Genomic DNA, 16195 nt, shown 5'->3' with positions numbered 1-16195 from the left:
TCCTCCTTTATCTTGTGGGGCTAGTGGATTTTGGTCTCGAGAAACAGAACGCGATAACTATTTTAAGACGAAGGCAATATTAAAGTAAGTGATAAGGTAAATTTTTTCTCTCTTTTCTTCCATCGTGACTTATAACTGTTCACAAAGATGCAAATAGTAATTTATTTGCTATAAATAAGTGACGATTAGGAAAAAAGATTTAAACATATATATGCCAACACCATCCAAGAGTTACATTCCATAACGTTTATAAAATAAAATGCTTACTAGAGCAGTTGATGAATACATATACTTGCAATTATAAGAAGATAATTCATGCAAAAAACTATCTGAAATTTGATACCCTAGCAAATTAAGTGCAAGTCTTTTTAATGCAAACAAATATAGCATCTGGCTGCCATCTTCATAAGACAAACTAAAATAGCCAAAATGCAATCCAAAAAAATTGTAGCTAATTTATTGCAAGCAAAGGGGCGTTGGGATCTTCTGAACCTGCAAAACATTTGCAATAGGGCCCCGAATCAACTTGAAGCGACAAGTTTCACCATTAGCTATCTTGTTATCTTTTCGGAAGGCAGTCCATCCTTTTTTTATGATAACCCTACTCCTAGTATACTCTATTTCCACTTTCCATTCTACTCCTTCTTCATTAACCAACCTCATATTATTCATGTTGATTATGTCTGTTTTTTGGGCGAATCTCAACGGGATAGCCTAAAAAACATATTCATCAAACAAACAGGATCATTAGATTTTCAAGAAAATAACTAGAATGTGCAAATCTAGCGAATTTGAAAACACAATGTATAACTACTAAACCTTACCATACAAGTAGCATGCGACTTTTTTATAACCATTTCAAAAAACGGATTGTCACCAGTTAAGTCCACCAAACTGTATCGACTGCTATAATTATTTGGACCAATTTTTTCACTTATACTATTAGCTTCTCCAACCTCCTTATCTGCAACAACTTGACATAAGTATAACAACTAGTACAATATTCTAATAATGAATTCACTTAATTAATAGCTAATAACACACTTAAGATGTTTACTTACGTTGCTCAATTACATTAGAATTAGTTTGAAGGCAATTAATTGGAATATCTTCCTCTTCATCCTCGATTACATTAGCATTAGATTGGAGAATTGGAATATCTTCTTTGTCTACATTAGCATTAGATTGGAGAATATCTTCCTCGATTACATTAGCATTAGCTTGGGCAACTAGAATATCTTTCTCTTCTGCATCTGATTCAATATCTTGATCTATTGGATATTCAATTTCTGTTCTACTCTGATCATATATAGCAACAACAAAGTGAGAACGCGGGTTGTATGTGAACATTAATGAGCTCTGGACGCTTATTGAGTAATAGTCACAAAAATCACTCCATCCCTTGGCTAGCCAAATTTGGCCTTGAGAAATTTCCACTTCAATCTCCCAAGCTTTTCCATGGGGAGCCTCAAGAAACACGGGGTTAAACATGTTCTTGCAATGTCTTTTTGCAAATACTACTGGAATCCTCTGTGTGCAAAAGAAATGGCAGATTTAATTTCATACAAACACAATTAGTTTAACTTATATCTTGGACTAAATCAACAATTTACAAGGACTAAAATTACAATTAATTACTTACCAGACGGCGTAATTCATCTAATGAAGTAATGATTTGGATGAACTTAGGGTTGTTGGGAGAAGAGTTCCTTAAGGAAGATCCACGTAACTTGTTAGCCATGATAGATGGTAGGATGGGAAATTGTTGAAGAAATTGTTTACTATATATAGGAGTTTGATTCACAAGAACCATGCACTGCTTGCTCAAACCATGCACTGCTTGCTCACGAGGATTCTATTGCATCTCAGTCATCACATGATGCTTGTGATGACTACTAATTACTTTGTCTTGGAATGATAACCAGATTGTTGTTTTCTTTTTCTTTCTTTTTGACTTCTATTTAAGACTCATTCACCTAACCCTATTAATTGCCACTTATTTACACTCACGTGAATCTGACTAATATTGCTTTGTCTTGGAATGCACACATTGTTGTTTTCTTTTTCTTTTCTTTCTTTTTGACTTCTATTATAGACTCATTCACCTGACCCTATTACCACTTATTTACACTATCACTATTATTCTATGTTTTATTTATAATAACTAGTGAAATTTGCGGTGATTTTAGAAATATATTTAAATTTATCATATCATCTTTTTTAGGATATTGAAATAATTTTTAAACAATATATATTTCTGAGTTAATTCATAAATGTGAATTATTTAAAAGGTATATGCAGTGTCTGAGCATTATTAAATCAAAACATATACTAATGGAAGTTTGCTACTCCAATCCAAAGATAGTTTGCAAAACTTAAATTCTTAAAAACTAATCCAAAGAAAAAAAAACAAATATATTTTGAAAAACTAGAATAGGGCAAGTCCCCAACTGTTGCAATGGTGTGAGTCCTTTTCTATATTCTCGCCACAGAGAAAGGAAAGCACTACCAAACCAATAAGAAAGAAGAAAATTCATGATGTAAGGCCCTAGCTAGCTTGGTGCTCTCTTACTCTTGTCTACACTCCCTTAGGCCTTTGCGAGTAGGTTTTTCTTTTGCCTAGTTTTGTCCCAAACCAAAGAGGAACAAAGCAAAAGTACGTAATGGACATACCTTTAACTCTCATGTCTTAAAGACGAGATTTTTTTCCATTTCATTAATATTGTCTGATCCCATGATAAGTGTTCCAACTAATGCAATTACCATATTAAGTTCAATTGCAGTATTAGTGACATAAGGTATAAAAAATCAAATTAAAATACTTACTAAAAGAAATATGGAATTATCATCACAGTAGTACAACACTATCTTCTTATTAAATTAGATTGAACAGTAATATGAGCTGATTGTGCCATTAGTATTGCACAACTAATCAGGCCTTTCATCAGGTAAAACAAGAAAGGGATGATTTGGAGAAACTACAACATTTTTCTTTCATAAATTAGTTTTGATGACAATAGATTTTGGGGTTTTAATTAAGTAAGTCACGATGCTGTTATATCTAATTGATTTGGTTTTCTCAAAATCAGCTAGTGGACTTGAAATTATAGATTCATTTGTGAGCCACATGACTTAAATAAAAATTCTATATTTTATCCACCTAGTGATGTTTTGATTGAATTTCGAAGATTCTGATATCAATTAAGATGATTCTTTGACATATATCTTATATATATTTACTACAATAGAACATGATCACTCTTTCTAAAATAAAGATCCATAGATATATTGTTTCCTTCCATTTAAAGAAGGAAGGAACTAACACAAAGTATCTGAACAAAATATACGTCGGAGTTTAGAGTACTTAACAAGTGAAATAATATTATATTCATTCAGCAGAAGGACACATGATGACACTGAACAGAAGTTGGGTCAATTTAAACACAAACTTTTTTAGCTTGAAGTACCATGTCACTATGTCTATTGGAAAAGAACTCCTAGCTACTGACGGCGTTATGGTCTTTTAGATTGAAGGATGCATTATAATATAGAACTAAAGATTGATCACGTGATAATTTGAGTTAGGAAAGAAACAATAGAGAAATTTTGGTTTTGAGGCGTGAAGAATCACTTTATTTCAAGAGTCATAGGGATTACAAGTAATTTTTTATCAGAATACAACAAAGCCTGAAACCTACGTGCAATTGAATACGCTGATAGAGTGGGTAAAAGTCACACGTTGATTGGGCAGTGGACCGGTGTTGGTGTCTTAATATAGGGACTATGAAATCCTTCCTTCATGAGCTAGTTTTTTGTATTGAGTTAGGTCTAGCTGTCATATCTTTACATGATATCAAAGTTAGGTCAATCATCGTTTGAGCTCCTGGTTCGCGTGTTAGTTGGGAAATCCTCCCCTAATGAACTAGCTTTTGGGGTTGAGTTAGACTCAAGTAGTGTCATATTTCTTACATACACCACATCCGGAAGTTCACGTAGTTATAGAAGCAGTCAGAGAAATCTTTTTGATAAAAATCTCATTTAATCTCATTTTCTGAATAGATACAACCTTTGTTTTCAATTAATCTATATAAATATTATGACATTCATGTTTATAATCACTTATTTCAAGAATGATATTTTATATTTCTAATCATTAAGTGAATCAAATTTTATCACATGAATTGAAAGAAGTGAGTTATTACTATAAATTGTAACGAAATGAGATGACAGACTTCATTATGTTCATAGCTAATAATCAGATAAGATGTTTTACTCTTCTAACTCAATTACATAAGTTTGGAAGCCAAGTTGGATATCATTATCTGCTTGTCCTCCTTACATGAGTAGTGTTTCTTTTATGGCTTAAAGGCGCCTTTGACAATAAAGGAATGAAGACAGAGGCGCGACTACAAGGCACTTGGGAATGGACACAATATTTTTATTCGACCTTTTTTAAATTGTCCCACATTAATAGAACAGGTATAGATCTTGCACATTTTGTGTCTCATTATCTAGCCTCTACCAATGAAAGGTTAAATATTCAAATCTCTAAAGGGTAACAAAGTAAGACATGTCATTTTTGTATATATGAAACTTGTGAGAACCTCGATTAATTCACACTCAAAATTAAGTCTAGCCTTGGTCGTGAAAAGGAATATTTTTTTCAAGAGAATGAAATTTAATTGTCTTCTTACATTGGATTTTGAGAAATTCTAATTGATTAAGACTAAAAATCATTCTATTTATATCAACAATTGACAAGGAGGGAAGTAGAGTAGCACTAACATAATGTTTGGAATCAGTCGGTGAATTCGAGATTAAAAAAAGAAATTAAACAAAGAAGATGGGACTAAAGCACTTATGAGACGCCAATAGACAGCTACACCATGTTTAGGCACAAAATAAAGTTTTTATTCGAAAAAGTAATTATGGTGTCATGATTCACGAGACAAAAGAGGTAGACCTGAGATTTTTCCCTAATAAATTCAATGAAGAAATGAAATTAACCATTTGACCATAAACTTTGGATTAAATTTTAAAAATCTATGCTTGGATATTTTTCAAGTTTCAAAAAATTTTTCTTCTTGAGAGAATTTTCACTTTCACTCACAAAAATTCAAATTTATTTCAAGTAAAATGTACTATCAAACATAAAATCATATTTCAAAATATGACAACTTCATAAATTCAAATTTCAACTTTAAAATTTATGCTCAAATTAACAGGAATATCATGCATGACACTTTATTGTTTTCGTGATTGTAACATTTTGGTGGTTTGAATTTCCAAACACGTCTACATTGAATTACGAGTGTGAGCCAATCTTAAATGACCTCATTTAAGGAAATACTTACGGTTTGAGGTGTGTCGATGACAATGTCCTTAAGAATATTTTACTTGATTTAAGTACATATTCTTGAATTTAAAAAGCTCTTCTATATAAAACATGAGTCAAAATATTTAATTAGAAATAAATCCAACACATTTATAGAATATATGGGAGAAGAAATTAATCTCATCTATACTCTCATTAGGAAAAAAGACTACCATAAATTACATACATAATTATAAAGCTAGATATAGACAAGATGACGTGACACATCTCTATGATAAAGAAAATTACTACTATCTTTTATATTATATTTTTTTGAATTTTTTACTTCATTATTTTCATATATCAATTCGTTTGATAATTATAAAAAAATCTTACACCGAAATAAATCTCATGAGTTATCTAAAAAATCATATACCTTTGTATTCTCACTTAATTAACTACATGTCACCTTAATTCCCCTCTATCTAATTCTTGTATCAATTTATAAATATCAATTATGTATGGAGTTGTTGGGTAGTTATTTTCATTTTCTCCTTTCTAATAAGTATCTTATTTCCTTTATTTTTTCAACGCTAATGTATTTAGTAATTAAAAGGAAGGACATAAAAAAAGGTGACATGAAAATATGACCATAACTTAGATGAGTATTGAGTTTGAAATGAACATGATAAGCAACGACATTTTCTTGCTAGGACTACAAATTAAACAAACACCTACTGATTTCTAAGGGGCAGAGTAGCTTTTCTAAATGAGAAGAAAGGTAAAATTTTTGAAACAGGTACGGTTGAAATTTTCTCAGGCTTCGGAGGTAATAAAATTTAAATCTCACTTTTTGACATATAAAATGTATATGTTGATGAATCAAGGTCCTTATTGTAGAGTTTGCAGCAAGTTTTCCTCTTTATAAAACTTTGTTATATAATAGTCGTGAGCTAAATTAGTAAATATGCGCCCAATCCCTTGCTTCTTTCTCCAACTTAGAATTAGACTCACCATGGTAGTTAAGAGTTTTAGTTTTCATCAAGTGCGAGATTTGACGGTCTTTCTCAATCACTCTCCACAACATAATCGATGTCTCTTTTAGATAGTTGAGGTTATTCTTTTTTTTCCATTTAATGGAATGAGTCCATAGTTTATAGATTCTTCTTTTTTCTTGATTGGATAATAATTAATAATATGTGGTCACCTTCTCATCCTCTTGTGATAGTTTCTTATATTTTTTTTGTTCATCCATATTAAGGCTTAAGTGCTAGCTGCTCATCCATCTTGAAGGAGATATATAGGAATCAGTATGTTTTGAAAGACTTCTTCCTCTCTGTTGGTCCCTCAATCCTGGCTTAATTCTAATCCTCCTTTATCTTGTGGGGCTAGTGGATTTTGGTCTCGAGAAATAGAACGCGATAACTATTTTAAGACGAAGGCAATATTAAAGTAAGTGATAAGGTAAATTTTCTCTCTCTTTTCTTCTATCGTGACTTATAACTGTTCACAAAGATGCAAATAGTAATTTATTTGCTATAAATAAGTGACGATTAGGAAAAAAAATATTTAAACATATGTATGCCAACACCATCCAAGAGTTACATTCCATAACGTTATTAAAATAAAATGCTTACTAGAGCACTTGATGAATACATATACTTGCAATTATAAGAAGATAATTCATGCAAAAAACTATCTGAAATTTGATACCCTAGCAAATTAAGTGCAAGTCTTTTTAAAGCAAACAAATATAGCATCTGGCTGCCATCTTCATAAGACAAACTAAAATAGCCAAAATGCAATCCAAAAAAATTGTAGCTAATTTATTGCAAGCAAAGGGGCGTTGGGATCTTCTGAACCTGCAAAACATTTGCAATAGGGCCCCGAATCAACTTGAAGCGACAAGTCTCACCATTAGCTATCTTGTTATCTTTTCAGAAGGCAGTCCATCCTTCTTTTATGATAACCCTACTCCTAGTATACTCTATTTCCACTTTCCATTCTACTCCTTCATTAACCAACCTCATTTTATTCATGTTGATTATGTCTGTTTTTGGGGCGAATCTCAATGGGATAGCCGAAAAAACATATTCATCAAACAAACAGGATCATTAGATTTTCAAGAAAATAACTAGAATGTGCAAATCTAGCGAATTTGAAAACACAATGTATAACTATTAAACCTTACAATACAAGTAGCATGCGACTTCTTTATAACCATTTCAAAAAACGGATTGTGACCAGTTAAGTTCACTAAACTTTATTGACTGCTCTAATTATTTGGACCAATTTTTTCACTTATACTATTAGCTTCTCCAACCTCCTTATCTGCAACAACTTGACATAAGTATAACAACTAGTACAATATTCTACTAATGAATTCACTTAATTAATAGCTAATAAAGCATTTAAGATGTTTACTTACGTTGCTCAATTACATTAGCATTAGTTTGAAGGAAATTAACTAGAATATCTTCCTCTTCTTCATTTGATTTAATATCTTGATCTACTGGATATTCAATTTATGTTGTACTCTGATCATATATAGCGACATCAAAGTGAGAACGCGGGTTGTATGTGAGCATTAATAAGTTGTTGACGCTTATTGAGTAATAGTCACAAAAATCACTCCATCCCTTGACTATTCAAATTTGGCCTTGAGTATTTTCCACTTCAATCTCCCATGCTTTTCCATGGGGAGCCTCAAGAAACAGGGGGTTAAACATGTTCTTGCAATGTCTTTTGGCAAATACTACTTGAATCCTCTGTGTGCAAAAGAAATGGCAAATTTAGTTTAATAAAAACACAATTAGTTTAATTTATATATTGGACTAAATCAACAATTTACAAGGAATAAAATTAAAATTAATTACTTACCAGACGGCGTAATTCATCTAATGAAGTAATGATTTGGATGAACTTAGGGTTGTTGAGAGAAGAGTTCCTTAAGGAAGATCCATGGAACTTTTTTGCCATGATAGACGGTAGGATGGGAAATATTTGAAGAACTTGTTTACTCTATATAGGAGTTTGATTCACGAGAACCATGCAATGCTTGCTGATGAGGATTCTATTGTATCTCAGTTGTCACATGATGCTTGTGATTACTGCTATATTGCTTTGTCTTGGAATAACAACCATATTATTTTTTTATTTTTCCTTTTTTTTTGACTTCTATTTAAGACTCATTCACCTAACCCTATTAATTACCACTTATTTACACTCACGTGAATGTGACTACTATTGCTTTGTCTTGTAATGCACAAATATTGTTTTTTTCTTTTTCTTTTTCTTTCTTTTTGACTTCTATTAAAGACTCATTCACCTAACCTTATTACCACTTATTTACACTCGCACTATTATTCTACTTTTTATTTATAATAACAAATGAAATTTGAGGCGATTTTACAAATATATTTAAATTTATTGTCACACCCCGATCTATCCCGAGATGCGGATGCGGAACCTAGGACCACAAGTGATCCCAAGCTAACCCTGCTGCCATGATCATGAGTATACTAAAGAAAATAAACTGATGCAGAAGCTAAAACTGGAACTTGTGTTGTTCTTGAAACTAGGGTTCTTACCTTTTTCTCCTCTCTTGCTTCTAATTTTCTAAGTTTTAATTTAATGATTTGACTTAGATATGTTTTAGTTATGTTTATAGGTTTAAACTGACTAAAATATGATGATTTAGCGTAAAAAAAACGAATATTAGGGTTTAAATAGAGTTGGAAAGGTCCACAAGACTCCTGGGAAACTTGTTGTCGGACCAATCGACGGCCAGGATAGACGGTCAGTCGATTGATCCACGCCCAGTTGGTTGGGCCTTTTCGACAGACCTTTAATAAAATGGGCATAACTTTTTGTTCGGAGGTCTGGTTTTAGCAAGATTGCTGGCTATGGAAATATAATTCGATTATATATATGTGGATAGTTCATGGGACACCTAATTCATTTTGTGCTAAGATTTATGACCATTTGAAGTTGACCCAACTGCATTTCCTCCTTAAATGTCTACTAATTCTCACCTACGCTTAGACCTACAGACCATAGGTCCACCTACGGACCATGCTGGTCATCTGTAGCTCTTGTCAGAGACTGGGTGAAGGGAGACTCAATCGACGATCATGGACTACGGACCGTAATCTGACCTACGAATTGTAAGTCCGCCCGTCGATCAACACTTTAACCAATTTTCCTGGGCTGAGATTTTTGGGAGTTTCTAATCACATCGACGGTTGTGCAGGACGGACCGTGGGTGAGGCTACGGTCCGTTGATAGTCTCATCTGTTGCACCTGCAGATTTTCTGAAAAATTGAATTTTTTGTCTGTTTTAGCTACGGGGTGTTACATTATCTCCCCCTTGGGAACATTCGTCCTTGAATGAAGAATAATCTAGCTGAAATAGAAGGAGAGAGCTGCAAACCCCACTACTAAACACTGAGAGATGAGTTTCTGATTGAATTGAGTTCCGATAACAAATACGCTGAACATGCAAGTACAAAATGAGGGAACATGATTCTAAGACTGAATTCACGCATGAATGACTGGAAATTTTAAGAGGAACTATTAACTCAAGCTGGAGTGGAATCGAAATGAAAGAGGTGAGGATACTTGGCTTTCATGGCTGCTTCTGCTTCCCAAGTAGCTCCCTCTGTGGACTGACTCCTCCACAAAACCTTGAATGAATCGACTTCTTTGTTTCTAAACCTTCTGACCTAATGGTCAAGAATCTCAACTCGTACATCCTCATAAGAAAGACTATCTTTCAACGCCACACTCTCCAATGGCACTATAGAGGCTGGATGACCCACAGACTTCTTCTAGAGTGAGATGTCGAAGATCGGATGCACTGCTGCTAATTCTGCTGGAAACTGTAACTCATATGCCACCTTGCCAACCCTTTTAAAGATCTTGTATGGGCCTACCTATCTAGGATTGAGTTTCCCTTTCTCCATAGCATAAAGGACTGAAATCTGGACCTATCGAAGTTGTTTCACCTACTTCAAACCAACCAATAGGAGATATACATCTACGCCCATATAAAGCCTCATAAGGGGCCATCTGAATGTTGGAATGGTAGGTATTATTGTAGGCAAACTCAATAAGAGGAAGTGATCATCCCAACTACCCTTGAAGTCGATCACACAAGCTCTCAACATATCCTCTAAGGTATGAATGGTACGCTCTGCCTGCCCATCCGTCTGTGGATGAAATGTTGTACTAAGGTTAACTTGAGTACCAAGACCTTTCTGAAATGACTTCCAGAAATGAGAGGTAAAATAAGAACCTCTATCTGAGATGATAGACAAAGGAACCCCATGCAACCTCACAATTTCATTGATGTAAATCTTGGCATAGTCCTCCACTGAATCTGTAGTCTTGACCGCTAAAAAGCGAGAAGACTTAGTCATCCTATCAACTATCACCCAAATTGAGTCATGTTGTCTCCGAGTACAAGGTAACCCTGTGATGAAATCCATTGATCACATCCCACTTCCAAGTAGGAATATCGATCTCTTGAGTCATACCTCTTGGTTTCTGATGTTCTACCTTGACTTGCTAACAATTGGGGCACTTACTCACAAAATCTGCTATGTCCCTCTTCATGTCATTCCACCAATAGACTTCCCATAGATTGCGGTACATCTTAGTGGCACCTGGGTGAATAGAGTATCTGGAGTTATGGACTTTCGCAAGGATATGCTTTCTCAACTCACCCACATCACCAACACACAATCTACCCTAGTAGCGAAGTACACCATCTTCTCCTTGGGAGAAAACCTCCACTCTCTCATTGTGGACTACATTCTTAAGTTCAAGCAAAATTGGATCACTGTCTTGATTTTCCTTAACCTCCACTACCAAAGACGATTCTGCCCCATTCTGAATTATTACATCGCTGTCTGATACGCTCATAAGGCGAACTCCCAAGCGAGCAAGCCTGTGAATATCCTTCACTAGCTCCTACCTTTCTTCTTCCTCAACATGGGCTACATTACCCATAGATAATCTACCAAGAGCATCTTCTACTACATTCGCCTTACCCAGATGATAATGCACACTCATATCATAATCCTTAAGAAACCCTAGCCATCTCCTCTGGCGAAGATTCAACTCTTTCTGGGTGAACACATACTGAAGGCTCTTATGATCGGTGACACATCTACATGAACACCATACAAGTAGTGTCTCCATATCTTGAGTGCAAACACCACTTCTACAAGATCGAGATCATGAGTTGGATAGTTTTTCAGAGAAGGAATAGATACACCCATTGAAATATACTTAGCAGATGATAGAATAATACACCCTATAGAAAAAAGCGTAATCAGTGCAGTAAAAGGAAACCTAATATACTAAAAATTTAAGTTTATAATAAGTGCCAATTATACAATAGCATTAACAGATAGAAATATATTTCGTCATCATCTTGGCCCCTCAGCTATATTACCTGGCCGTAGCCAACGGTACTTTTTACTCCGAGGGAAACGTATGCAAGGATGTAACACCGTGACTTTCGCATCGGAGAGTTCACATGCATAGCTGAGCCATCACACAGGTTAAACNGGGGGGGGGGGGTGGAAGCGGAATTGTAAAAGAGAGAGAAAATTATAGTAGAGAGAAGTTGATGATTTTATTATGAGGGAAAGCCCTCTATTTATACAAGAAAACTTGACACTTTTGGCCAAATGGCCGACACTCCTAATTAACACCTGGCCTTTTTATATTCGGCCGACACAAGAAAACAAAAGACTTTCTATTACTACTTTACATAATGGCCTATTCTTTTATTTTTGGCCGACAATTTTACAAAATACTTTTTACATAATTGGCCTTTCATGGCCGACACATTAACTATTTACTTTACGACTTTTACAAAATTTAAATCTTATCTTGTGGGAATCTTATTTCTGATATAGCTTGCTTTATTTCTTCCGTCTTTATCCCAAATCAACATCTGGTATAACATTATCTTCTCCGTTACATTTGGAGCATCTGTGATCTGGGTACCTGTTTCCAATAAGCTTGTAATATCTGACTAATAACTCTTCTGAAATAAATTCCTTTTTTAGAGCTCTGGTAGTAGGTTGTTCTTCTGGTTTCAACAATGAAAAAATCCATCGCTGGACTTCATCCATATCTGATTTTCTTAGTTCCTTGGAGTTTGAATAAATCATAACTTGATCTCGTGCATATTAACTCCAAATAGCATTGCCATTTAACTAATTATTGGCTAGCTCTTGTATAATTGTTGCTATACCAATTATTCTTTTATTTGCATAAAAGTTTGGTATCTCTATCTTCGGTATCTCAGTTTGTTTTTCTATTTCCTCTGGTATTATCATATCTCTGGTCAAACCTATCTTTATAACTTGGATTGGCGACTTAATTTCTTCGTATAATATCTCAGCTGGTGCTGTATAAAACTTAATATAAAATAGATTTCCTTTAGTAACACTTTTGTATGTCACAAATGCTTTGTGTAATTCTGGTATCCCAATTATCTCTTCTCCAGTATATGTATATACTGTGTTTAGTAACCCATAACTATAACATGTTTTAACTAAATTTGGACTAGTTTTAGGTTGTGCTATAAGCCTATTATATCCCCGTAACTTTTGGGTTATATAGTCTTCTTCTGGGTTTTTAGTTTGGGTAGATCTGGGGTTCAAATTTAAATATGTTTGGATTTTATATATGTTTTCGATATAGGACTGTGTAATGTAGTTGTATCTCTTTTTGTCATTCTGTAGACTAACTGCATATGTGGAAGTTTGTGGTTCTGCGGGTATTTGTACTTGTGTATTTTGAATAAATGGTTTTATGAATAGCTGGTTTAAGTTTGTATTCCTTGGTTTCTCACTAGCTTTTTTGCTTGTACCTGCAGCTGTATTTAAACAAACTTTGTCATGGGTTTTATGGAGTTTCCCATCGTCTCCTTTTAGCTCTGGCTGTTTACCGTCCGCCGAACGACGTAGCTCCGCATGTTTATAGTCATGCTGCTGACTGTTAACTTTTTCTTTCAGATCTTGTACATCTGCTTCTATTTTCTCCATTTTTTGGCATAGATTTGTCATCATAGCCAATATATCTTTCATTGTATCTTTCTCTTGAGAGGTAGTCTGCGACAAGGTTTTTGTCAGTTTTAATTACCTCAATTGTAAATTTAAAATTTAATATATTTAATACTAATCTTCTTATTTCTTTTGTTGTAACTGAATCTTCTACCTTTTTAGTTATCCACCATTTTACCTGTGTGTTATCTGTCCTTACAATAAATTTGTTGTAAACAATATATGGTTCAAATGCTAATAAACATTTATATAATGCAAATAATTCTTTTCTGTTTATTTCCCATTTTGTTTGTGCTTCGTTATAGGATCCTGAGTAATATCTACAATGATGTTCTATTTTTTCTTTGTTATATTTGTATTTTAACACTCCGCCATAACTATGGTCACTCGAATCTTTTCAACAATGTAGGTAAATGTCTTATTTTCATCAGGAAAGTAAAGTTTTGGTAATTTTACATAAATTCTTAATATTTTTTATATGTTCTTTATCTTTGTTGTCAAAATAATATTCAACATCTTTTTTAAGTTTTTTGTGTAATGGTTTTAAATGTTCTGCTAATCTTGGTATATATTCTCTTACTTGATTTACTAATCCTAGAAATGATTGTAATTTCTTTTTTGTATCTATATTTTCATCTAGTGTAATTATTTTTTGTACTATATGGGTTTGCATTTTTATTTCATTTTTATCTATTTGTATTCCTAGAAATTCTATCTGTGGTTTCATAATTTCTGCTTTCTTTTTACTTAAGCTTATACCTGAATGTTTAATAATATGTATAAATTTTTCTAATAATCTTATGTGTTCATCTTGTGTTTTAGAATATAATAATATGTCATCTATATATACAATACAATTTTCTAATTGGTTAAAATAGTTATCCATAAAATGTTGATACCTACCTGGTGCATTTTTATATCCAAATGGTAATACATTCCATTCATAGAAGCCTTGAGGTACTGTGAATGCTGTTAGTTGTTTAGATTCTTCTTCTAGTTTTAGATGGTAAAATCCTGATTTGCAGTCAAATTTACTAAAATAGTTGTATCCTTGTATCCGTCTTATTTTTAATATTTTATTTGGTATTTCATAATTATATGTTTTAGTTTTAGCATTTAAGTTTCGATAAACTATAACCATTCTACTTTTTCCTCTTTTTTGTTCACTATGTTTTATAACTATAAATGCTGGACTTGTATGCTTACTATTGCTTTCTTGTATGTAATTATTTTCTAATAGTTCATTTATATGTATTTTAAATTCTTGTAAATCATCAAAGTTATATTTTAATGGTTTCTGTGTTATTATACTATTTTCATCTATTAGTTCTATTTTTACTTTTGTCTTATGTTTTTCCCATCCTTGTAATGGATCTTCATTGTATAGTTGTTCTAATTGTTCATTAATTATTCTGACTTTGTCTATTGTAAATATGATGATTTCTAATTGTGTTATTTGTTTTTTATTTATATTTTCCATTTCTTGGTTTATATTTTCGCTTCCTTTTATCCATTCCATAGGTTTTCGTTGTTTATTATTTACTCTTTTTGCTCCTATCTTGTTTCGGCATGGTGTAGTAAGCCACCAGTGTGTTTTTGTTATTATATGTGGGTAGAATTTATCTAAAAATGGCATTCCTAGTAACATATATTTTGTTGTGAACTCAAGATTATAAATTCCTTCTATCGTTAGTATTTTATCCCATATTTGTATTTTTATATTTTTTGCTTTGTATTTAATCATACTTCCTTCATTATTAAATCCTGTTACTACCATAGGTGTTTTTAATTTTTCTCATTTATCTTCCGGTAGGCAATTATATTTACATATATTTGCTTCTGCTCCTGTATCTATCATAGGGGTATAATATCTGTTGTGATATCCTTCTATAATAATTTTTGCAAGTATGTATATTTTCATTATTCATTTTGTTCTTTTTATAATTATTTTCTTATTTTGGCAGGTTATTGTTAATTGTTCATTTTCTATATTGTATGGTTTAACTTTTTCTAGCCATTTTATTCCTAATGTAATATTATGATTTCCTTGGTGTATCTTAAATCGTATTATTAAGGGTATTCCTCCTATAATTATTTCTTTTTCCGTTGTTTCTTCGTTTGTGTTTACTATCTCACTAGGTAATCCAGGGCATATGTGTCCTGTTTTTACAATTTCTTCTTCTAATACTAGCTCTCTTGTTATGTAATTTTCTTCTTGTCCTGTATTTATCAGAATTTTATATTTTCTTTGGTCTATTATTCTTGTTATAAAATAATGATATGGTGTTATTTCTTCCTTTTCCAATAAATTTTGTGGTATTTCATAGTTTCTTTTAGATGTACTCATTCTTGATGAGGTAGCTCTAGTTAACGTATTTGGTACGCTTGAGGTACTTAATCTTTCTTTTACTACTTCTAAATCTTCTTCATTGTCAATTTCTTTATAACTATAATCATTATTGTCTATTACAGTGATTATTTTTTCGAAAGGATTTTCTATCTTTATTTTATCAATTTTATTTTTTGCCATTATTTTATGTTTTGTTGTTAATATATATAGGTTTTTACATCTTGCTGTAAATATTTTGCTGCCTGGTGCTAGCTTTATTCCTGACATTTTCCAATATAGTACTAATGATTTATCTATATTTCTATCTGTTAATGCTATTGTATAATTGGCACTTGTTATAAACTTAAATTTTTGGTATATTAGGTTTCCTTTTACTACACTGATTACGCTTTTTTCTATAGGGTGTATTATTCTATCATCTGCTAAGTATATTTCAATGGGTGTATC

The 16195-nt window shown here is 32.7% G+C and overlaps 2 protein-coding genes and 1 pseudogene across 2 annotated transcripts; all 3 read right to left on the bottom strand.

The window, feature by feature from the left end:
* Nucleotides 1–255: 255 nt before the first annotated feature.
* LOC107010869 (B3 domain-containing transcription factor VRN1-like) lies at nt 256–1741 on the bottom strand. The gene is made up of 4 exons (XM_027914190.1): nt 1643–1741; nt 1062–1530; nt 825–964; nt 256–714 (listed from the first exon to the last, which is right to left on the bottom strand). Exons 1-4 carry the CDS (start codon nt 1739–1741, stop codon nt 457–459), a joined length of 966 nt encoding a protein of 321 aa, XP_027769991.1. The 3' UTR covers nt 256–456.
* A 5755-nt stretch (nt 1742–7496) lies between these two features.
* Nucleotides 7497–8365, bottom strand: LOC114076037 (annotated as a pseudogene).
* A 4168-nt stretch (nt 8366–12533) lies between these two features.
* LOC107010006 lies at nt 12534–13380 on the bottom strand. The gene has a single exon (XM_015209286.1). It carries the CDS (start codon nt 13378–13380, stop codon nt 12547–12549), a length of 834 nt encoding a protein of 277 aa, XP_015064772.1. The 3' UTR covers nt 12534–12546.
* Nucleotides 13381–16195: the final 2815 nt, after the last annotated feature.

This window comes from Solanum pennellii, chromosome 2, assembly GCF_001406875.1.
Source record: "Solanum pennellii chromosome 2, SPENNV200".
Lineage (NCBI taxonomy): Eukaryota > Viridiplantae > Streptophyta > Magnoliopsida > Solanales > Solanaceae > Solanum > Solanum pennellii.
The sequence above is the reverse complement of the archived record's forward strand: the minus strand, read 5'-3'. Positions and strand labels throughout refer to the sequence as shown.